The 23,236-nt window shown below is 45.1% G+C and overlaps 1 protein-coding gene across 1 annotated transcript in view; it reads left to right on the forward strand.

Annotated features, from left to right (window-relative positions):
- Window positions 1-306: 306 nt before the first annotated feature.
- CAMK1D (calcium/calmodulin dependent protein kinase ID) overlaps window positions 307-23,236 on the forward strand; it is a 239,810-nt gene continuing 216,880 nt past the window's right edge. The window contains exon 1 of the mRNA XM_082001800.1: window positions 307-1,639. Within this exon, the coding sequence (XP_081857926.1) occupies window positions 1,548-1,639 (92 nt within the window). The 5' untranslated portion in view covers window positions 307-1,547. The remainder of the gene's footprint in view (window positions 1,640-23,236) is intronic.

Here is a 23,236-nt window from a genome sequence, read left to right on the forward strand (position 1 = left end):
GCTGCTTGTATTAGGATTTATTTCCAGGTACCTAGTTTGGAGCTGCCCCCGAGGCACAGGAGTGCCTGTACCTGCTGTCAGCGAGGCCTCTGATTTAGTCACCTAATGTGGGTGTCCCAAAAGAATTGCACTTCTTTCATGTCTTACATGTTCTGAAACTGAAACCCAGAGATATTAACTATAAACGTATCTGTTAGTCTAGACCATAATTTTCTCTGATGTCTCTGATGAATCCTGCCCATCGCCCCACATCACGGCTCAGCCGACGCCTGATGCGACGACGCTAGAGGTCTCAGCATCGCCGAGAAAAAGCTGCTTTTAGCAATAATCTGAACGGGGACACGCGTGTGTGTGTGCCAGGCCGGTGCTGTGGCCGACTGGGACAGCTGTGCAGGCGGGGTGGGCACGGTGCCAGGGCGTGGGCCTCTCGCCAAGGCTGCGTGGCGCCCATCCACCTGCCTCTGGGCTTGGTGCCGCTCAAGGGGGTGACCCTGGTGTTTGGGTGCCCCTTGCTTTGCTGGCTGCCCCGAGGGCTGTGCTGGGTAAGGGTGCTCCTTGCCAAGGGGGGGGGTTTTGCAACCCAGGAGAGTGTGTGTGGGGCGCAGGTGGGCACGGCCGCCCCCGCGCACCCCCGCGCACCCCCGCGCAGCGCCCGGCCGGGCAGCACGGCCGCTTGTGGCGTGGCTTTTAAAATTTTTTTTTTTCTGCTTTCCCTTTTTTTTCCCCCCCTCTTTGCTTTCCCTCCCCTCCCGTTTGACGTGCGCGGTTTTGGTGCAATGCGAATTATCTCCAGTCATTCAGGCAGCGCCAGGCAGTAGAGCAGCGGCGGGGCTGCCTCTTCCTCCTCCTCCCTCCTCCTTCTCTTCTTCTTCCTCCTCCTCCTCCTCCCATTGCCATAACAACCGCGCACAGCCGCTGCGCCCGCGGCGCCGGCGGGGCCGCACCGCACCGCGCCCGGGGCGCTGAGCATCCCACGGGGCCACGCACGGGTGGGGTTGGGTGAGTGGGGGGTGAAGAGAAACAGTGACCTCCCTCCACAAGAAAAAAAAAAAAGAGAGACCGAAAAAAGCAACAACAAAAGGGACTTTTTCGCCGGGTGGGTCTATCGGGGACCAAAGTGACCCTAAGACGCGGGGCGCGCGCAGCTACTGCGCAGAGCGCGGAGAGAGGGAGGGACGGGGCAGCCCCGCGCGTGACTCCGCGGGGAGGCGCGGAGGAGGGGAGAGGAGGGAAAGGAGGGGGGGCAGAGAAAGTTGGGAGGAAATAGCCCAGGAAAAGTGACACTCGCGGAGCCCGCCGGAGCGCGGAGGAAATAAAAGCGGCGGCGGGCAGGAAGTGTGAGGAGGAGCAGGAGGAGGAAGGGGAGAAGGAGGAGGAAGAAGAAGAAGAAGAAGAAGGAGAAGAAACAACGGCGGCAGCAGCAGCAGCAGCCGCCGCCGCTGCCGCCGCGGCAGAAGGGAAAGCAAAAGCCGCACGCCGGCTCGGTGCCGGCCCGGCCCGGCATCCGCGGGGCTGCGCAGGGCTGCGCGGGGCTGCGCGTCGCGGCCATGGCCCGGGAGAACGGGGACGGTGGCGGCTCCTGGAAGAAGCAAGCGGAGGACATCAAGAAGATCTTCGAGTTCAAGGAGACGCTGGGGACGTAGGTGGCGGGGAGCGGCCGCGGGGGGTGGGCGCGGAGCGGGGCGGGCGGCTCCGCGGGGATGCGCGGGTCGCCCCGCGGGTGGGTTGCGTGTGCGTGTGTGTTTTCGCGTGTGCGCCCAGTGGAGCCCCTACGCGTCGCGCTTATCCATCCGATCAAGAAGTCGGGGCGATCTGGAAACACGGAGGAAAATAGAACTGTGGGGCAGGACTTGGACTACCCCCCCAAAAAAGAAAAAAACAGCCCCCCCCCCCCCGTGTTTTAAAATATTCATGGAATGAGGAGAGGGAAAGGCTTTTTCTGGATAGTGCAACTGGAAATAAATGCGGTCTGACTTGCACGCTTTCCCCCAAAGCCGATGGCTGCATCTATTCATGGACAGACGAGCAGAAATAATCGGAGCGGATTGGATGTGTTTTAGCTACGATGCTTAACTGTTGTTGGGGTTTATTTCTGTTATTTATAGTGGCGGGGCATAAAGATTAGTAAAATGTTATAGTGGGTTGTTTTTTTTTTTTTCCAGAAGGCTGAGAATAAACATGCGCAGATGGTGCAAGGAAGCGGGTGCAGGCCGGTGCTTTTTTGGCTGAGCAGGGAGTTTTATTTTTGTTAAAACAAATTTTTGCTTATAGAATACTGTAGAGGTAGAGAGCCGGGAGTGCTGAAGGAGGTCCGTTTATGGGCTGCTGTATATGTGTACGCTGTAATTACAGTTCAGTTGTACTGGAAATGCTCTTCGTTGCTGTGTTCCCCCTTCACAACTTTAAGCAGGTCTCTAAATGAAGCGTTGTTAATCCCAAGTAGTTCTTTTCATACTCTGCGTACCACTTCCAAAATACGGTTGAACAAGTTTTGACTGTAATATTTCAGTTTCTTTCTGCTTCCAAGGGAGGGCTCTCTATAAACAGTGTATTTCTGGTTCACGGGCTCACTGGTTTCCGATGAACAAACTGCGAGTAAGAATCAGGCTGGTCATTTAATATGGAGGTGGGTCACGCAACTCCGTTTGTGATGAGCAGATAAGCGTAGCCCTCAGAAAAACACAGAGTTAGCAAATCAAATTAACGTTTACCCAGGTCTTTTGAAGAGGCAAAGTGTGGCGTAAAAACTAAGTCTTACGGTGTGTTCTCACCACCTTCATCGAGGTTTTGCTGTCAGGATTTCATGCTGGGAAAGATGTGTCCCTGCTCGACACCTTAGGAGTGTAGTTCCCTTCCTGAGCCAAGGGGTGTTGGGGAGGAAAGTCTTAATGTGAAGAGATTCGTTAGAGCAGCAGGACTGTTTGCTGTGGTTTCCATTATAAAACTCTCTAGCATCTTCCTGGTTGGTTGTGTATGAAGCCATCTGTGAGGGTTAATTTGTGCTGCTGAAGAGGTCCAGAAAGAATTAGTGTTGTGGCCTTGATCCGTATCCCACTGAAGTTAATGGCAGCAGGTGTAGGTCCCAAGGAAGGTAAAGTTGGTCAGAGGTAACAGTTCTGCATGTTAGCATGTCTGTTGCAGATTAAATTAATGAAATATGGCCAATTAGTGTCTCAAACTATTAACCGTTGTCTTAGCTTTACAGTTTGTTTAGCAAGTCCTTTCTGATGAGAATGGAAGCTTTAAACTAGACTTAACAGTCAATCTAGAAAGTTTTAGGAAATTGAAATAACTGGATTACAAACCTGGGCCTGTATAAAGAAAATAGAGCTGTTTTCTTTTCCAGGCATAACCATATTAATTATGAATGTATGTGCATTTAACAGCCTACACATTGGTTGCCTTCAGCTTGTGCGTTCCTTAGTTTCGGAGGGCAGGCTAATAATTAGAAGATTTGAATCTGAGTTTTGGTTCTGTCCTTGGCCGCCCACCAGCGCAGCACCTGCTGTTCCCACCAGCTCTGGTGTGACTTACCAGGGTGTGAAACTTCTCAAAAATTTAGGCCATCACTGTGCAAATCATTAAAGTACTTGTTCTATTCCCACTGAAGGCAATGAAGGTCTGGTCACTGCCTCGAGCAGCAGATGTACAGGGTGCAGGAGTCCAAACGATGGGACACATTCTTAGTTATTGGTAAGAAAGTACTTAAATAGGAATTAAGCAAAGGTCTGAATACCTTTAAAGCATCTGGACCAAAATGTTTTCCTCTGGCATTATTTAGGAGCAAGAATAAAATCTGTAACACTGAACCATGTTGGACATCCATCAGTTGATCTCACTATCTAATAGATTTTTCTCTAGCATGGATGGGCTTGGAGAGAAAAACTTGGCATGTCAGATGAGATGCACTGGATTAGTGTAGTAGCTGTATTTTGCATTTCTCTGCCACCTTCCATTTCAGGATGCCAAACTGCTAAAAGCACTTTTAATGGAAAAGCAGCTCTTTTTCATGCAGCAGTCTTAACTACCTGAGGTAAAATTGGTTGGAGAAAAAAAAGCACTAAACCCCCAAATCGGGGAAGAAAGTGAAAGAGAAACTTCAAAAACGTATTTTATTTCAAATGCATTGATTTGTGAATGTTAAATCTATATGTATACTCTGTTAATGGTTTGTTCTCTGTAAGGAGTCTTTCATCTGAATAAAAGCTTTTCAGCAGATCTTTAACACGGGAGGGTTGAAACTGCTGGAATTATTAAAAAGATCCTAACTCGGTTAATCATTATATCATTTGGGCTTCAAGGAACCTCTAATGAGTACCCAGGTCTCTCTTCCAGAGCTGGAATTAATTATTTATATGTCCCTGTAGATCATGTCTGGCCACATTGATACTGAAACAGGCGTCTTGAATTGGACGTCAGCCCCAGATGCAAGAAAGTAGCCTTTTCCACCCAAATAATTGTTTCCTTTGGTGGCTGAGGTCTGTGTTGTTTGCTCTGCTCAGTGCTGTTGGGCAACGGTGTTTTCCTAAAGAAGTTACCAGCAATGCAGTGGCTGGCTCAGGCGGTACCCAAACCTGTATTTACCCTCTTCTGTACTTACGCAGTCCCTAACCATGTGCAATCTTAGTTTGTGGCTGCAACCTTGGGTACCAGAGTGTCAACAAAATATTTTTGTAACATTAAGCAAGAAAATATAAATAAAATACAAATATAATACATATGTTATATATAACAATATATATGTATATATGTATAACTATCTATATAAAAATATATATATAGTGGTCCAGATCCATTCTTGGGCTGCTTCATTTTGGCGGTGCTGGTCCGTGTGGGACTGCAGTAACATGGCAGTGACCCACACGCTGTATGTGCAGGTTCAGTGAGCACCTCTTCTTGAAACTGGACCTGTTCAGTACTGAGCCACTGAAAGAGAAATTACAGATCCTGAAGAAGCAACTAGGAAGAAATACACAAAGTAAATCAAGGATAAAAAAAAATATAGCAGAGGGCCAGATCCTCAGCTGATGCAATTTAGAGTCCCTTCCAAGTCAAGACAGGTAGACTTGAGGAAAGAAGAGGATTTGACTAACTGCTTATCTTTTTAAATTTCCCCAAATTCACCTATTGTAGCTCTACTCAATTTGCAGGCCTGCCTGGAGAGGGGGATTTCTGTCCCAGCCCTTGAGAGGTGTGAAGTTTCACAATAGCAGGAATCTGATAAGAAGATGAGTGATCACTGGAATATCTATTTTTCTCTGTATTTAAATGGCATTATGTCTAAGACAGTTTAAAACTCAGATTTTGACATTCCAAGAAGTAATACAATACACCATGTCATCTACCAGCCAGAGGGGAAAGCCTCCAATCGTTTGGTCTGCCTAATCGGATCAGCCACGCATTTCTAAGGTATCTGTCATTAGGCCTTATTGACATTAGAGTTATGATGGAGTTATAATATTTAGAAAGGCTTAAGCTTAGTAACTATGGAAATATTGGTGCTGTCCTTAAAAATGATGTGATAGATTCCTTAAAGCTTGGTAATGATAACACAGAGAGTTGCATGGATATGGCTGTAACATAGTAAGAGCCGGGTGGGAAGACAAATACGCTTCAATGATGTGTCCAGAACTTTCCTAAATTACAGTATAGAGAAAATTTATAGGCAGTCCCATTTTTCTCAGGGGCTTTAACGTAATTTTTGGTTCATCTGTGTCCTGTGTCTTTTCCATACTTTCATGCCACTTGATGGACTCCTGGCAGTCTTCATGACTCTTCTACGCACCCGTATGTACTCGTTCATGCTGTGAAATGAAGTCACTCCATGTCCTGCTCTCGCATCTCTTTTCTTTCTTACACGTGCACATACACACATACATTGTCACAAACCCTTACATGCTGTCTCCTGTGTTTTTGTCCTCTCACGTCCTTCGCGCTATCTTCCCCTGCATGCAGTCTCACACTGACACTCAGGCTTTTCATGAATTGGTCAACCTTGTGCTCTCATCTGTTCTTGGTTGCTCAGACCTTCATGGGGGACAAGCCTGATGGAGGTGACGTGCCTCAGGCCAGGCAGACAGCCTCAACTTCCACTGGTAAGAAGCTGCTGGTGGTAAGGACAGGTCCTGGTGGAGGTGCCCCATGCATTTGAGTTGCCGTGTAGACAGGAGGTGCTGGGAGGTACCAGTAGGCTCAAGATCTGTTTGCCTTTGATCAAAGATCTTCCCTTCACATCAATGGGGTGCCAAAAGGACTTGTGTTGCATTCAACACAACAAATCATCACTGTTTAGCCATTTAACCTGAGGCATCATGCAAGTTACTCGATTGTTTTTTCTTTCTGATTTTGGAAAATTTCAAGACATAAAGAAACATGTTGATATTTGTGCTTCCTCTGGCTCCATAACCCCCTGTGAAGACTGAAGAGTTTATCTGATTTTCATGTTTCTGCTGACATTACCAGCAATTTCTTCCTCTCTCTTATGACACCCCAGTGAGGCAGTAGTGGCTCTGTTAGACTGTTTCATCTTTTTCTCTGTTCAATATTTTCCTTTTTTAAAAATTACATTTAAGAAACGTTTCACATTAAAAAATATATTCAAGGGAGAAAATACAGTGTCCCAAAGGGCTGAAATTAAGGCACACATTTTTAGGGGGAAGGTTAATGAACCATTGGAGCAAACTATGAAGGCAAGTGGTTCCCATCTCCTCTTGGGTGATTTGCTGGGAGAAATCCTTTTGCCATCTGAAAGCTGTCATGCTTCATGCAGGAGTCACCAGGAAAGAGCCTCCTGTCTATGTTTACAGAGGAAGATGTTTCGTGGTCGTTTCTGACCTTAAGATCTGGGAATCTTACCATCAAAACCACGGGGGTTAGGGATCATTCGTGCTGAGGTGTGTGGTACCTACAGCACCTCTCTAGCACCTGTGGGAGGAGGAGTGAAAGCTGAGGTCTGGATATTAATGCCTAACTTAACGCTGTGAAATGACTCAGATGTTTTAGTTTGTGTACTCTATATAGGGCAAGCATAAAAATACTGTTAGGACTCCTTTAAGGCGACACATTTGTTTTAAACTATTGCTATCATGTGGCATAGTTTACTCTCCAGTGTGTTCTTGGAGGCTTAAAAATAATGAGTCCCTACTGTTTGCAATGTGAATTATAGTATCTTGTAATGTGGATTGTAGGTCTCCCTTGAACAGTTACAGAAAATAACAGGTTTGAACGTTCAACTGGAATTAAAATGGGAAAAGAGGAAAAGCAAGATGGCAAATGGATTTAAGGCTGATGGAGGGGATTGGGAAAAATATCGGCAGCCATTGGTGAGAAGGGGTTTTTGACAGCTCTCCAAGAGTGGTTCGTGGGTGTGTTTCGGACAGTGCTTGTTTGGGGCAACAGTGTAGCATAAAGGTCAATTTTCTTTCATTGTCTAAAAATAAGATTCCAAAATACTCAATAATCCAAGGCTTTCAGGTAAATACATCATTTTGGAGACTTCCAGTTTGCTGTATTGTCAGCTCACAGATGTGCTCATGCTTCCCTCATGAGCCTTATTTTTTACTAGTTTTGATGCCTTACCTCTTTTTGCCCTGCCTTGCCTCTTTTTCCATGGCTGTTCTCTTTAAAGTACGTCTTTGTACTGTCTGAGCTCCCTGCTGCCGGAGGATACCCGCTCACCTGCATGCCTGTGCAACCAAGAAATGTGCTTGACTGGCAAGGTGACACTGAGATGTTTGGGTACAGTTGGAATAGGGTATCTGAGCTTTTTTCCCCCCTATTTTTTTGTGCAGGACTTAGGAAAATGTGATCCTTGCCTAGGCTAAAACTCGCTGTTACTACTGAGGACCTCAGTAGAACCGAGCCCACAACCGCCTTTTGTGTAGGTGTGAGCTGAGGCCAAAGCATACATAAATATCTTGGTATTTTTTGTCAGCCACAGAGTAGCTGATGGCCTAAAGCTTGCAACAAGCAAAACACAGAGGGTCTGAAGACCTGGTGGAGAGGTAGTGGATGGAGCTGAACCCAACTCTTTGGAGTCTTGTAGTAATCCTTTAACCAAAAGTCTATTCTTCCCACCGCAGCCACAACACAGTGGGTGTGAGAGCCTTCTTCGCCGCCGCTCCCGCCATCTGGAGCAGCCTGTCTGCTTCCTTCACCCTCCATCTGCTTTCATATAGGAGCTGAAATATCTCTTGATGTATTTTTTCCTTCCTTTTTGCTTCTTTTTCGCTCTACCTTGGTGACTGACCTCAATTATTTTTGTTGCCATTACACACAGTTCTCCTGACTACGTGCAGAATATTGGTTGGAGTTATTTAATCCTTTCAAGCATCCAAGGATACAATTAATATTGAATAAAGTTGTATTGTTTTGGTTTGCTTGACAATAACAAGCATTTATGATAGGATTCTGAATTTATTGCCAGTAATGGTATTCACTTAACCGGTGAGTCACAGTTTATATTCATGATTACTTAATAGGACCTAATTTTCTAGTCATTTTAGGTAGCACGAAAACAAGTTGGAACTAAATGGGTACTGTTAGTAAACAGGTAATGAGTGAAAGGAGGGATAAAAAGTTCCTTGGGGCAGCGACCTGTCATTTTTGTTGGAATTCAAACCACCTTGCATTTCAGCACTTTTCTGTAAATAATAATAATTAACAACAATAACAATAATTTGCAAACTTATGTGTGTGATTGGGCTGTTCTTGGATGACAAATAGCTTAGCAATCAGAACATTTCTTTTTTTCCAGAAATCATACTATTCCTTAAAACCTTCTATCAAATCTTAACACTGATATATTTTTTTGTTATCTGACTTGGCAGTTCCTATAATTTTCCTCTGAATGTTGTGTCAATCACTTTTCAAAAAGAAAACTATAAATAACAGATTGTTAATAAACTTTTCAAGGCCTTTTACTGATGTTTTCATGTTGAAAGCTGTATATTGAGTTTTATGCCAGAATTACTCACCAAACAGATTGGATGAGGTTAAATTAAAATAGGGCTCCTTCACAGAATTTTTTGGCTGAGTTAAAAAACTTTTTTTTTTTTTTTAACACTGGTTGTGCTACAAAAAAGCTACTGGGAAACTCTCTTTTGGATCTGATCTGTATGTAGAACAGCTGAGCACAGGGCTGGAGATCCTCTGTGACAATAGATCACTGATTGTGCTTGCTCTTTTCCTGGGCAATATCATGTGTCACATTTAAAACATCAACAATTTTGGACAAGTGGACTACATAACCACGAAGATAGTTCTTAAAATGCCTTTTTTGAGAGTCGAGAGGGGAAGAAGCATGTGAGAGAAAACATGCTGGCTTAAATGTATTGAGGATTTATTTTGATTTTTGTTTTTATTTTCTTATATTCTCCATTGGAGATAAACCAAACAATTTCAGTGTACTTACATTTTCCAGGAGGGAGGAAAGGGATGCACTTTTAGCGATGCAAACCAACACGACCATTGACCATCAGCAGCAATAGGATGCAGCACCGCGGCACCTCTCCCCTAGACCCTTTGCCTTTGGACTCTTTCTGCTCGCCGTGGATTCTCCTCCTTGTCCTGCTCTAAACGCTCTCTCTAATTTAGGTTGAATGTTTGAAGATATGTTCTTTCAAGCCTCAGCACCCAAAATTTGGGATTTACATCCGATGCTCAGTTGTCAGAGTACAGAGGATCTAGAAATTTCACCTGTGGCTGACGGGACTGGAGCGAGGTCAGGACACGTGGAAGGTCTGAGGACTGGGAGCCTTTAACCTCCGTGGTTGTTTTGGTGAGGCTTGGTGTGGCAGTTTGGAGAGCAAGGAGAGTAATACCATCCGTGTTCATCAGCGGTGGGGTGTGAAGGTTGGCAGGTCTCCCGAGGAGCTCCAAAGGAAGGGTTCCTCAGACGTGGCAGATATCACCCAGCACTGCAGAGTCATTCTGTGATGTTGGCGTGTTTAAAACCTGCCTGCCGACCTGGTGGCACGTACACTTGAGAAGTGTGTCCGCCCTTCTCCCACCAGCTACGTTACTGGTCACTGGTTAATGGACGGGCTTTTGGGGGTAGTACGAAATGAAACAGCATAGCTGCTCATGTTTAAATGTAAAGATTTGCAAAGGCTGAAAAGCCGTTGTGTATTTGGGGGTTGGACACTAGCAAGTGAAATATGAAGGGTCTAAAATATTTGGAGGTTTTATTTGGGTTGCTTTTGTTGGCCTCAGATGGGATCAGGGACTGTTGAGCTTGGAGTATTACAAACACCAGAGTAAAAGACTGTTCGTACCCAGAAGAACGTTTAATCTAAATAAATAAGACAAAAATGCTAACACGGTTTTGTTAAAGATGAGAAAGTGTGTCACTTGTAAACCCAGAGCTGAGCCTGAATCTTAATTCCGGCTTTATGTAGTGGACTGTCCTGCTTCTTTTAATAGCAGGCACTGTGTCGGTGCCAGGGTCATCACATATAATTAGTTTTTACTAGTTAAGGTTTGAAGATGCAAAGCGCTGTCTGTATGCTGTTGGTAACAGCGCGGGTGCTTTATTGCTGTGTTGTTTCACAGATGCTCAGAGGAATCAAAGTCTTCCCAGAGCTATGAAGAGCTGGAGTAGACCAGGTGGATCCTGGGACAACGTGGGATCGCTCCCAGCAGGATCCCATCCTCCCACCCTGGCTTAAATAATTCAAGGGACCAGGTTTTAACCAGGCTTCAACTTTCCAACCAAACTCATTAGATGTGACCCTGCCATCTCCCCTGTGATGGGCAAGGGCTGAAATGAGGGAAACTATTGGATGAAAAACTGTGGAAAAATCAAAATGACATAGAAAAACCCAAACAACACAGAAGGGAGCTGGGCAGGGGGAAGAAGAGCACTTAGGGGATTTGCAGCCACGTGGAAAACTCCTCTGGGGAAGGCATAGGTTGCTAATCAAATTCAGCCGTAGCTGAGAGAGACTGCCAGAGCATCCTTGTCGAATCCTTCACTGTTATATTGAGGTGGCTTGGAGATTTCCTCCCACTGCTCGCTCTCGTCGTCTCCTGCCTCTCAGCGTAAGTAAATCAGTGCAATATGCCCAGCCATGGAGCCTGCGGCGTTTTGGAAATTTCAGGCACAGCGGAGTGCTTGGTGTGCGCTGTCAACAGCAGAAGATGCTGTGAGCATATGAAACTTGTTTCGTGTTTCCTACCCTGTTTTCTTGCGCAGCACCTGAATAAATGCAAAGGCTGCGTCTCTTACTTCAGGACATTTTGTAGCTGGGGCCTGAGATATCTAAAAGACGATCTAAAGCTCTGGGTTCATCGTCAGCCTCACACCTCTGCATTAATGGGATTTCTTGCCATAGGGGTGTAATTAATTTGTTCAAGAGACACAGCATTTTTTGAGAGGAAAATCTGACACCATTGAGCTTCTCCATGGGCTGCTGATGATCATCATAAAAACACCAGCTCCTTCTCTGAGTCCAAGCCATGGTGTTTTAAGACACCTTCTCTAGCATATTACATAGCAGCCTGAATATTGCAAAGCAAACAAGCTCTCCTTCCCAACATAAAATGCTCCCAAACGTAAAAAAACCCACAACACAAACCAACACAAAACCCCCTGGTAGGAGACTGCTGCGCACGTGTGCCCTTCTTTAGGGAGAAAAGAGGGAGGCAGATAACATGCAGCTTGTTAGCCAAGTTGTTTGATGCTTGAGAAGATGCTTAGGTAAAAACATGGAGCAGAGTAATGGCGTGACTCCTGTTGGCCAAGTTGCCCAGGCATTGGGGCACAAGAGGAATAACTTAGAAAAATGGGAAATGTCTCACGTCGCAGATTTGGCTTACGGCGTAATGCTTTTTAGAAAGCAGGGTGCTATATATTTAAACACTGGGGAACAATGTACCGAGAAATGAGCTGAAAAAAATAGGGTTCTCAAAAGCATGTAAGCACAGGACATACAGATACTGCAGGCTGCAAGGAGGCTTCTGCTCTTGGGTATGTTAAGGTGTATCTGCAGTAATTTTACTGACTAATTTTCCTGGCTGTAGCCATGTAACTGTAATTTATGGCATGGACATAAATCCACTGCTCTTAAGAGAGAGACTCTGAAAAAAATCTCGCAGAGCTTTGTAGCCAAGTCCATTGAATGAGTTTCTGTGATGAATCTTATATCTTTAATGGAAAGAAAATAAAGTGATTCTAGGATTCCTGAGTGATGGCTGAGATGATTTGTGCCCAGAAAGGAAACATGTGCCCTCCCGGCACTACTGAAAGAGAACATAGCGAGTGCTAGAGCTGAGAGCGTGCTCGTTCTGCAGGTGCATCGGGCTGCACTGGGGGAAAGCCAAAAGGGAGAGAGGTCTGGGGCAAAGCAGAGCAATGGGATTCAGCTATAGGTAAATGCCAAGAAAGAGTCTAAATGGGGTGCTTTTATCTTAATTGACTCTAGAGGCAGCTAGGACCCCCTGCTTGCTCATGAGATATACAGCTGCAAAAATTCATGGACATGGGTCCTTTGGACAGGATAGCTTGTACACTGCACCAGGCAACACTTATTTTCAATCAAGGGCCACTAAAGTGACCAGCACCTTCAGTGCCAGTGTTTGCTCTGGAGAGGCTGTGATGCTGTGACATCTTTATCTTGCATTGCCATGTGCTTATGAGGAAGGTGTAGGAGCCCTTTATGTACATATAAGTAGATACAGTGTATATGTGTGTGTATAAATATATATACACATTAAAAATACTATTTATATAGTGATATATAGTGATGATAGTGATATAAGTGCTAGTTTCTTGCCACAGGGCATGTTGTTGGGCTTTATTAATAAATGCATAGAGAATAACCTGTGCCATTTGGTAAAAAACTGTTTAAGAGCATTTTGAACATTGTTAATTTATTCTGTAGTTTGAATTTCTCATCATATCTGGGTTACATTTAGGTGAAGGCAGGAGGGTCATGCCTGCTTACATCACCTAAGCTTGATTATCCCTAATAAAGGGTCTAATCCAAAATGCAGTATGAGGATATCCGCAGAGATGAGGAGGTATTTATCCTTGGATGCAAACTGGCTTTAGTTGATTTCTACATGCCTTTGTCTATGCTATGACTTCCTGACAGACATGTTTCTGATGCCTTATTGTGTCCTTCCATCTACTGAAATAAGACTTGGGTCCATCCAATGGCTTTATGTTTCTACTCTCATTCACCAGCCAGTTGCTTTCAGTGATGTGGCTTTTTCCCACTCTGCCATCGTTAGCAGGGATGACTCTGGTAGTGCTCCACAGCCGCTCAGATAGATGGTGTTTGACCGTGCTCATTTGTGTGGAGACCATGGAAAGCTCTCAGAGGCAGTCTTGGCTCTGTGATACCCCACGTCCCCCGCGGCCCTCTAACTCCATTTCTGAGACACTTCTGGTACGTCTTTTAAATATCAGAAGGAAAATACTCACTTTGCCTAAGATTTAAACAGGAACTGTGTGATGCCCCCTCATTCATTAGCTAATGGGGGTGAACCCAGTCAAATAAGAAGAGCGAGCGTGATGGTCCTTCCCGTTCCTCTTCTCTGTCTCCACATCACCTCTGCTACACAGAATCACCGCTTTCCATCTCTCCTCTAAGTTCTGCAGAAACCCCTCGGTCGGGTGCAGTGCCGTAGTCACATCTCGCAGATGTGCACAGCTGGGAAGCACAGCTGGAGGACAGCAAGGCATCTTCCTTTGGGTGAGTTAAGGGCTTTATTTGTTCAGATAAATCACCCTTCACATGGGGAAATGAAGGCAATCTGGAGCAGATTGTCTGTTAGAGCTTTTTGGGTGCAAACTTGACCGCAGGAAGCGGAGGGTGAATTAACTAGGAGGTCTGTCTCGGATAGCCTGTGAGGAGTTCCTCTCCGTAGATGGGGTGGTTGAAGTGTCTTCACTGACCACGTTTAACTCCGGTCTGCAGCACTGCCCGCAGAGTGGTGGCAACTGCTTGTTGCCCTCTGCTGCCGTACGGTTGTGGCTTGCAAAGTCATGTCAATTAAAAACCCACCCTGATAATGTCGTTGTGGTGGCGGCTACATTAGTTTCTGTAATCAATTCCCTTTTCTCCTGTTATTTAAGCAGTTCCCCTAGGGATGTAACAATGGCTTGGATATTCTGGTACTTTAATACTAAGGCAAAACATGGAAGACGGGGAGATTGGTAGTAAGAATAAAAAACCAGTTTTGGCTTCAGAAGGAGCCTTGCAGGAACGTCTTCCTAGACGTCTCTTTGTGTGTTGGCTTAGCACTCCAAACATCTTCCTGAAGTCAGAGGGTAGCACACAAAAGCATACCAGGCCTGTTTCTCTTCTGATTTTCTCTTAAATCATCTGTAGCAGCACAAAGCGGCTGTAAAATTCTGACTTCGATGCGCACAGCTTGGAGGCTTTTCTTTGGGAGTCAAGAAAGGCCATACTGCTCAGCAGCGCACGGGAATAGCAGCGTTTTATGCTCCTTACGCTCAGGTTTCAAACGGCAGTATAAAGTTACAAGGCTGTGGAGGAACAGGTTGCAATTCCATTACAGAAGAGGAAGGGGCTGAGATGTCCCGTGGCGTGGTTTGCATCTTCTGCCAGTCCAGTCATTTGCAGGGATGTGCTGCTAATTTATTTAATGAAACGATAGAGGTTAAATATAGTCCTCCAAAAAGGAGGTGGGGGAAGGGGACAAATACAAAGTACAAGAAGTTTTATTTCTTTTCATTCCACAGACACTATAAATCATCAGGGAAACCAGTTGTGTGTCTTTTTTTTTTTCCTTCTGTCTTGCATCGTTAAAAAATCATCAGCCACTACACTGAAACGGTTTGCAAGAGCCACTTCGCCAGGAACAATTTCTGTCTGAGAACAATAAAAAATTGGTAGATGCCAGGTTGAATTGATGTGTCAGCGGTTGCTGAATTCAACTTAAGAGCTGTAAATGGAACCAATCATAATTTCTTAATGAGATATATGAGAACAAAGAATCACAATGCTTGAATAATCTGTCACATCTCTATCAATGCTGCTTAAGCAATTATTCAGTTTGTTCAATGGTTTGACAAGGTAACATGACAAAATCAATTTACAAAGCAGATTAAATATAAATATGCAGTGCTTTTTTTCCAGGAATACCATTCTTAAAGCCTTTTGTTTTTTATCCTTACAATCCCTACCTAGTCATCTGTTTTCAGTGGAACTGCTTGGATGAAGTCCTACATGGCCCACAGTGATATTATTCACCAGATCATTTGTCATTTATCCATCTCTGGTCTAATGAGACTGTCGCCTGGGCCTTGGCAAAAATGAATGATGCATTGCTCCGATATACAGTGTAAGTATATTTTTCGCTTAGTGCTAAGGCTGCATTTTTCCAGGGTCCTTAAGGAAGCCTGGCCCTCAGCCCTTATTAATGCTTAATGTAAATCTTTCTGAATATTTTATTTGTTTGGCAGCAAACGTAGGAGAAACTTGGTACGAGTTCCCTAGGAGCTAAATAACAAGCGTTGGACACAGAGGTGATAGGATCATCTATTTTAATGCTAGACCTTTCATCATGTTGTAGCAGACTGTGACTGGGATGGTCCTGTCCCTGATTGTAGCAACAGGTATCTGCAACTACCAATAACAAGAAGTTAAGGGGACTGTCATGGTGGACACTAAAATGCCATCTTCAGCAGCAGGTGTTCACTGGTCTTACCCTTTTCTTCCATAAATGAGTCCCCATCCTTTGAATGCGCTCAGGTAGCATGGTGTAATGAAGCCGTGGCATAGAAGAAATTATTTTTTCCCCTCGTGAAACGTTTGCACCTCTCCTCTTCTCCGTGGGGAACTCAAGAATATAAGAGTTATGTTTCCTGTACAAGTAACTCTGGGATTCCCTCAGTCCATTTGTGTTTTATATAGTCTACGAGATGCTATCAACGTACGTGGTTGCATATCTCATTATGCCTCTAACTTTGTATGTCAATGGATTTTCAACAGAGATGTCATAAACAGCTTTTAGAGAATCGTGAGCACTTTTCTTTTTATTTCAGACAAGGTGACAGGGTTCCCAGCAGCCTTTTAAACATGCCAGAGGATTGTGTCATGGAGGAGAACAGTATTTCTTAACTTATCATTGCCTCAGTAATGACTCCCATTACTACAATTTCTCAGCAAATCACTGTCCTTACAAAATTTGTGATACCGAAAACTCATATGCTTATATTTTTCTACATTTATTCATGACATATGGATTTCCAGTATCCGGTTACTCAGTTTCTGCTCAACATCTTGTATTTTCTGGTGATTGTTGAAGAATCTGAATATGTATGGTATTTTCTTATCTATTATTGGTGTTGCTGTAATCTTTATCTTGTGGTTTGTTGGCTCTCAGATACTCATGGCTTCATTAAGAAACAGATGTACAGGTCTACACTTTGTTTTTGTAGCTGCACTTTTGACATATTGTAAATGTCCTTAATTGATTTTGTTCAGGGTAATACCATCTGCTGGCATCTGTTTCTGCTGTGGCTCTTTCTTGTATGTATCATGGTCTATAAGGACAAATTACAGCATTTCAGCAAGGTATTAGGTTGATTTTTTTTCTCTGAGATAAATGAGCACAGAGTTTGAACATTGGAAGAGCTTCTATCTACATAATTTAATATCTAGATTAATACAGTTTATTCCAAAAGGCATGTTTCCGGCAAGAATCAGGCCGTGTATCCATATTGGTCTTTCTTAATTTATTGTTGGTGTGTCTGCAAACATATCGGAGCTCCCAGACTGGGAGAAAAGCAGCCTTTGGGTTTATATTTGGCTGCCATTAATCATGGAGGGATGTGGGATAAACTTTTAAATCTGCCTGAAGCCTTGACGAGAAACTCTGTCTAACAAACAGTCAAGATAAGTCATCTTTAAAGGTCACTTACTGTATCTGTAAGGTTGATGGGCTTCTTGTCGGCTTTTAATATAGCTGAGTGTGCTCTGATATGAAGCTTCTGGTATCAAAAGCAATACTGGACAGGCACTGGATGGGATATCTGCTGAGGGTGCAAGTAGGAAAATGCATGCTCTCTCATGAGAGTCCAGAGCAAGGTTCTCCTTTTTGTGTAGCCCACTGTCATGTTGAGTTTAGCTCTCCATCCTCATCTCAGTCCTTTTTATCAGGTGGCATCAGCATTTATGGTAGATGTTATCGCAGTTGCCGTGTCTGTGTCTGAACTGTGAGATGCAATAGAAATTCTGCTTCCTGGCATTGTCTCTGGTCTTGCCAAGCACAGGCAAGTGTCAAAAAGTATCTAGGTCAGGACTGATCTGTAGTGGCCTGACTCTGCTCCCAATAAAAGTAGTGAGAGATGGCCTTCGATGTCAATGAGACAGCATGAAAGCCATTTGAGATGCTTATGAATCTCTTCCCACTCTCCGCACTGCTCGTATGTGGCAGTGACAGGGAGGAGAAGTGGAGTCATGCAGGGAAACGAGTCCTCCAAATACCACTGAAGACAGGGAGATGGGCACACTTAGTGTTAGAAGTGGGTCACCGGTCTGAAATACCTGGTGTCTCAGTAGGGCTGGATTGTCCTTGAGCTGGAATTGTCTTTCTGGTACTTCATATGGGCAGGCTTCAGTAGAAAACTTAAATATGGAGAGCCTTCCGGGCTATTCATATGCATCAGAGCTCACATGAGGGTAACTGCAACAGCACAGGTTCTCCTTTTACTTTTGCCAACCAGTTTCTTTGGCCCAGTGTCTCTGCTGTTGCTGTTCACCCAATATTGTTACCCCCACACTGGTAACCACAGCTGGTCTAAGGTCAGGAGTCAGACTTGTAAAGTCATGAGCTTTGGAGATGATGTGGACTAGTGGTAGAGGCATTTATTGAGTGGAAGAGCACTAGATAATGATTCAGGAGAATTGAGTTTCATTTCTGACTGTGCCACTGGGCTTTTTTATGACCTTGGAAAAGTTGCAGCACCTCTCTGGCCTGGTTTCCCCATCTGTCAAGCAGTCACTGACCTACTTTGTAAATCTTGCGATGCGAGATGTTCAAAATGTACTATGTGAGGTGTTGTTTTTGTCGCGGTACTATGATAAGAATCTCCCCTGTTGTCTGTAAGATGTATCTGAGTGTGTTGGGAACTCAGCTGCGATGCTGCTGTTCTGCAGATGATGCTTTGTGTGGGACATGCTTCTGCAAGAACCCGCTCCCTTTCTTAAAAATACCACTGACTCCAAAAGAGGTGGACTGCCCCACCTCAGAAACACTAGCAATGGGACAAGAGAGTAAACCCAACCAAAACGCATTTTGTTTTCTGAAGCTGTTGTTATCTTTCAGTGTGCTGGGAATCCTAGAAGGACAGAAAGACCTTCCAGAAATGTCTCTGAGCTCTCAACTCCAGCCTGCTGATGGGTTTTCCAGTATTGGTTCACTGGTGGATGGATGGACATTAGGGAGAAAACTGGAAGGAACTGGAAAGCCGCGGGGCAGATTTCCCCTCCTGTGCAATCCAGGTTATAAGTGGGAGTCAGAAAACAGCAGCGGTTTCAGCACCGCGATCCCAACAGAGCGGGCTTTGCAGCACTGCAGGGGGGGGTCTCCCCAGAGCGGGGCAGAGGGGCAGAATCCCCCCCCTCGCCCTGCTGGCCACGCGGCTTTGGGTGCAGCCCAGGACACGGTTGGCTTCTGGGCTGTGAGCGCACAGTGCCGGCTCCTGTCCAGCTTTTCATCCACTGGGCTCTGGAGCCCTCGGCACAGGAGAGACATGGACCTGTTGGAGCGGGACCAGAGGAGGCCCCAGCAATGCTCCGAGGGCTGGAACAGCTCTGCTGGGAGGACAGGCTGGGAGAGCTGGGGGGGCTCAGCCTGGAGCAGAGAAGGCTCCGGGGAGGCCTTACTGCAGCTGCCAGGACTGACATGAGAAAGATGGGGACAGACTTTTTAGCAGGGCCTGTTGCCATAGGACAAGGAGTGATGGTTTTAAACTAAAAGAGGGCAGATTTATGCTAGATATAAAGGAGAAGTTTTCCATAATGAGGGTGGTGAAACCCCGGCCCAGGTTGCCCAGAGAGGTGGTAGATGCCCCAATCCCTGGGAACATCCCAGGTCAGGCTGGACGGGGCTCTGAGCAACCTGCTCTAGTTGCTGATGTCCCTGCTCATGGCAGGGGGTTGGACTAGATGGCCTATGAAGGTCCCTTCCAAGCCAAACTGTTCTACGATTCTATGACCAAGGGGGCTGATGGAAACACCTCCTCATCTCAAACCAGTACAATATTGACATAGACCAAGAGTTGTTGCGTCAGGGTGGGGGAGCTGATCTACTGGTTTGAGGAGGGCTGAGCTGGGCAAACACGGTTTGAAATGTAAATACTGGCATAAGGGTTTTTTCCTACCAGTTCATGGTGTCATAGGTGAAAGTAAACATTAATAGCTGTGGTGCTCATTGACAGGTGATTAATTCCCCTGAAATTAGGCCAATGTTACCTCAAACTGGGCCACCTCAATCAACAGGCAGCTTGAAAATGTAGGTATGTGATTTGTCTGTATTTACCTATGAGAAAACCAGTTGTGTTTCATGTTTCTGATCTTGCAGAGTGTTGCTGGGACTATTGCTAGGCAATTAAGTTCATGGCAGTTTGGCTTTTGCAGGACTAGGTCCCAGGGGTAGGATGGGTATAGCAGCTGCTTCTTTCTCAGTTGGATCCAGTCCTTTTCCTGCATGTAAAATCTTCCATTAAATAACGCTGGCAAAAGTAAAAATTGCTTTGGTTGGGTCTAAGTTTATTCTCTTCACTTTTTTTTTTGCTTTGCTTGCCAGATTTACAATTTTCTCTGGAAACTTAAGACGACCTTTTTCAGTCCTGTGAGGGTGGTGGTAGCACCATTCTCTCTCCCTGGATCTGGCACAACGAAGACATTCCTTTAATGTTGGTCATTTACAAATAAGCTCTTGCAAAGAAAAAGTAAAATCACATGCATCCCCACTCATACCACTTGGTCTGTTTTCCTCAAAAACCTCCATTGTAAGAATTTCATATGGAGTTTGTAACCCAGTCTGTGATCCACTTCTGCCCTGCAAAAGCAGCATCCACAGTAATTAAACATTAACTCTACCTTTTCTTGAAAATAGCCGTCATCATTACTCTTTGCAGTTGTGAGATTTTCTTTTCATGTTTGAACAGATTATCAGGTTTTAAAGCATATGCCTACTCTTTATCTCAGTTGGTCTTTACACTGAAAGGTGATTTGGATCCTGCGATTTCACATCAACACGGCCACTCTGCTCGAAATTACTTCTGGGTCATTATGCAGAAAACCAGGAATTTTTTGCTCCTAGTTTAGTGGTTGGTGGAAGAGTTTGTTTTCTGCCTTAACATGGTAAAATCGGCAAGAGTGGAGTCAGCCAGCTGAGAATGGCTTCAGCTGGGCGTTTCTTTAGGGAAATGCGGGTTTTGGCAGAGGAGGGTTGGCAGGGGCACGGGTGGGTGGGAAATGGAAACTCCAGCTCCGCAGCAGGGTGTTCTTCTGATCCTTTTTCTCTGAACCATCCTCCCGCTGGCAAAATCTCCCTCCCTCTGCGGTTAGGGGACGGTCAAGTGAAGGTTTTGGTCACCCGGTGCCCCGTTGGCTTTGCAGTTGTGTTACTGTTGTCCCTCTCTTGAAGCCTTGCTGCGCCGGTGTTATGCTGCCTGGGGTTTGGGGATGGTTCAGGGCTGGAAGGTGAGAACACACAAGAATCGGAGAAACAGACCCCCAAATCCCCAACTCTAGCCAAATAAAACTGGAGAGAGGTAGGAGAGTGGGGGAAATACGAGTCACAGCTGGATGAGCTGAGTTTAAGTTGCTTGTTAGGTGGCTTTCAAGGAAAATCGCTGCACAAAATGGTTTTGTGGCCTGGGGAAAAAAAAAGAACAAAAAAGAAAATAAGGAAACAAAAGGAAAAAAAAGGAAAAAAAGAAAAAAGGGGAAAAAAAGGAAATAAAGGAAAAAGGAAAAAAAGGAAAAAATACATTTGATCATTCTTGGATTGCAGAAAATTGAGAAGCACTGAGCGGCACCCTCGTTTCCAGGGCTGTGCGAGCTCTGACCGCGTTGTTAGCTGGTTTCCAGTTCAGGGCTGGCCGATGTCCAGCTGGCGGGGAGCACGGCCGAAAGATCTCCCGGCTGTCTGCGAAACTCTGCATAGATGCACTGCACGCCGGTCGAGCGCAAACTCCCCACTTTACAGCACAGCCTGCTCTTTAAACAAGAAAAAAAAAAAAAAAGACATTCTAAAAGACTAGAGGAAAAGCTCTGCCAAAACACAGTGTGTGAGCCCTGTGGCGGAGGTCGTGGATCCATGGGTGCTTCTCTCCGTAGCCCAAGCTGTGGAGGCGTATGGAAGCTTGAGGCATTTCTTGGGAAGGTTTAATTCCCGTAACACAGGGCTGGGGAGCGGGGACAGCTCAGACACGTGCATCTTTTGAGCAATAGCAGCTGAAACAAAGAAATAAAGTTATTTTCCAGATTCAGCAGTAATTACCGAGCGCTTTCCATTCTTTCTGCTCCCCTGTCCAAGTAGGAAAATTTCCTTTAAGTCTGGGAAACTTGCATAGTGCAAGTGTCAAACTGCGTACCCTGGGGAATCCGTGATGATTCAGTCCAAAGAAGAGGCTGTTGGTGGAGTGAAGCTGCTGAAGCTTTCTGTAATGTTTAGCGAGGCAGACGTGAAGAGACGAACTGGTTTTGCAGACGTGATTGGATTAGAGGCTGCAAAATCCAGCCTGCTCCTGAATCTCCTGAAGCTAGCGAGCAGCATGGGAAGAAGATGGGATCTTTGGGTATCTCCCGTGCAGCGGAGATAAAAATATCAGTGGTCTTTAAAAAAATACCAACTGAGAAATTTTCACCATCCGCCAGTGCTTGCCCTTGCCGTATTTTGCGTTTCTGTCCTGCCACGGGCGTGCTGAGCTATGGCAGTCGGGGGCCAGCGCTTCCGCGGGGACTCGCTGTGCGTCACCCCTCGAGCGGGAGGCAGCTCTCGGGAGGGTGGTCGCCTCGCTCGGCTGCGCGAGAGCCAGAAACACGCTGGTTTTCTGAGGGTTTGATTTTTAACCTGACTGCCAACAGCGGCGATTGAATTATCTTCTCGGGGAGAAGGCGGCTTCGTGCGCCGGCCGCGGCGCCGGGAGCAGCGGCGACTGCCTGACCCCGAGACACCTTAGCTCCCGTGCCTGTGCCGAGAAGTCAGATCTGGTTCATCGGGATCTGGTTGTAGGCTCAGTTTAATTAACCTTTACTTCAAAGCAGATTAAATTGATTGCTTTGCAGGAAAAAAAAAAAAAAAAAAATTCCCCTTTGCATTTTTTTCGGTAACCAGCTGGGAAAAAAAAAGAAATTAGGTGGATTCAGATAGTTTTCACTTTTAAATCTTTATTCAAAAAACTCCAGTCTATCAGGTATGAATTAAGAGGCTGTAGTATAGACCGTCTCCTCTTTTTTAGTGATCCTAGTGTGACACGTCCTGCAAAAGGAGAAGCAATAATGGAAATAAAAACTTGCTTTATAACCCAGTAAATGAAGAGAGATGCTTACTGCTCTGAACCACTTCATCCTCTCCCTAAACGGACCAAATATAACAAGTTAAAACGCTGCTATTTCCATTTGGGACGTGTGTGCATGCACTCTGTCTGGTGTGCTGAGAAAATCCTCTGTGCCTGGGATGTGATGGATTTACTACACTTGTCTGGAGCTGGGGTTTCACGTGCTGGATGAAATTATACTTTTTTTTTTTTTTTTTAAATGGATGCACGTGAGCTGCATGTGTGGAGTTCATACTGACCAGGACTTCTGAGATATTGGATGTCCCAAAAGCCTTGCGCAAATTGCCAGGTCTCTCTTCTTGCACTTAGACAAAATTTCCAGACAGAAAAGAGGATCTCTGTGGGGAAACTGAGGGTGGAAATAACGAGAAACTGGAGTGGTGGTCAACGAATTTGGGCGGGGTGGATATTTTTGTTAAGTTTTGGTCTGAGTAAAAATTGGTTTTGAACTGAAATATTTCACCTGCTTTGTTAAATCTTTTTTTTAAACCTTTTTGAGCACTGCAAAATGAGAATGTTGTGGTGAAAAGGGAGAATTTTGCATTTTTTTTGAAAAAGAGTGATCTTTTTTCCCAAACTGAAACTCGTTCTGATAGCCTTCAAACCGTATAGTCTAATTAATGTAATATTAATTCTTTTTTTTTTTTTACCGTGCGACTGTTTTGAATTTATTTTTTTCCATCTGATAGC

Source organism: Phaethon aethereus (genome assembly GCF_964289735.1).
Source record: "Phaethon aethereus genome assembly, chromosome: 1".
Lineage (NCBI taxonomy): Eukaryota > Metazoa > Chordata > Aves > Phaethontiformes > Phaethontidae > Phaethon > Phaethon aethereus.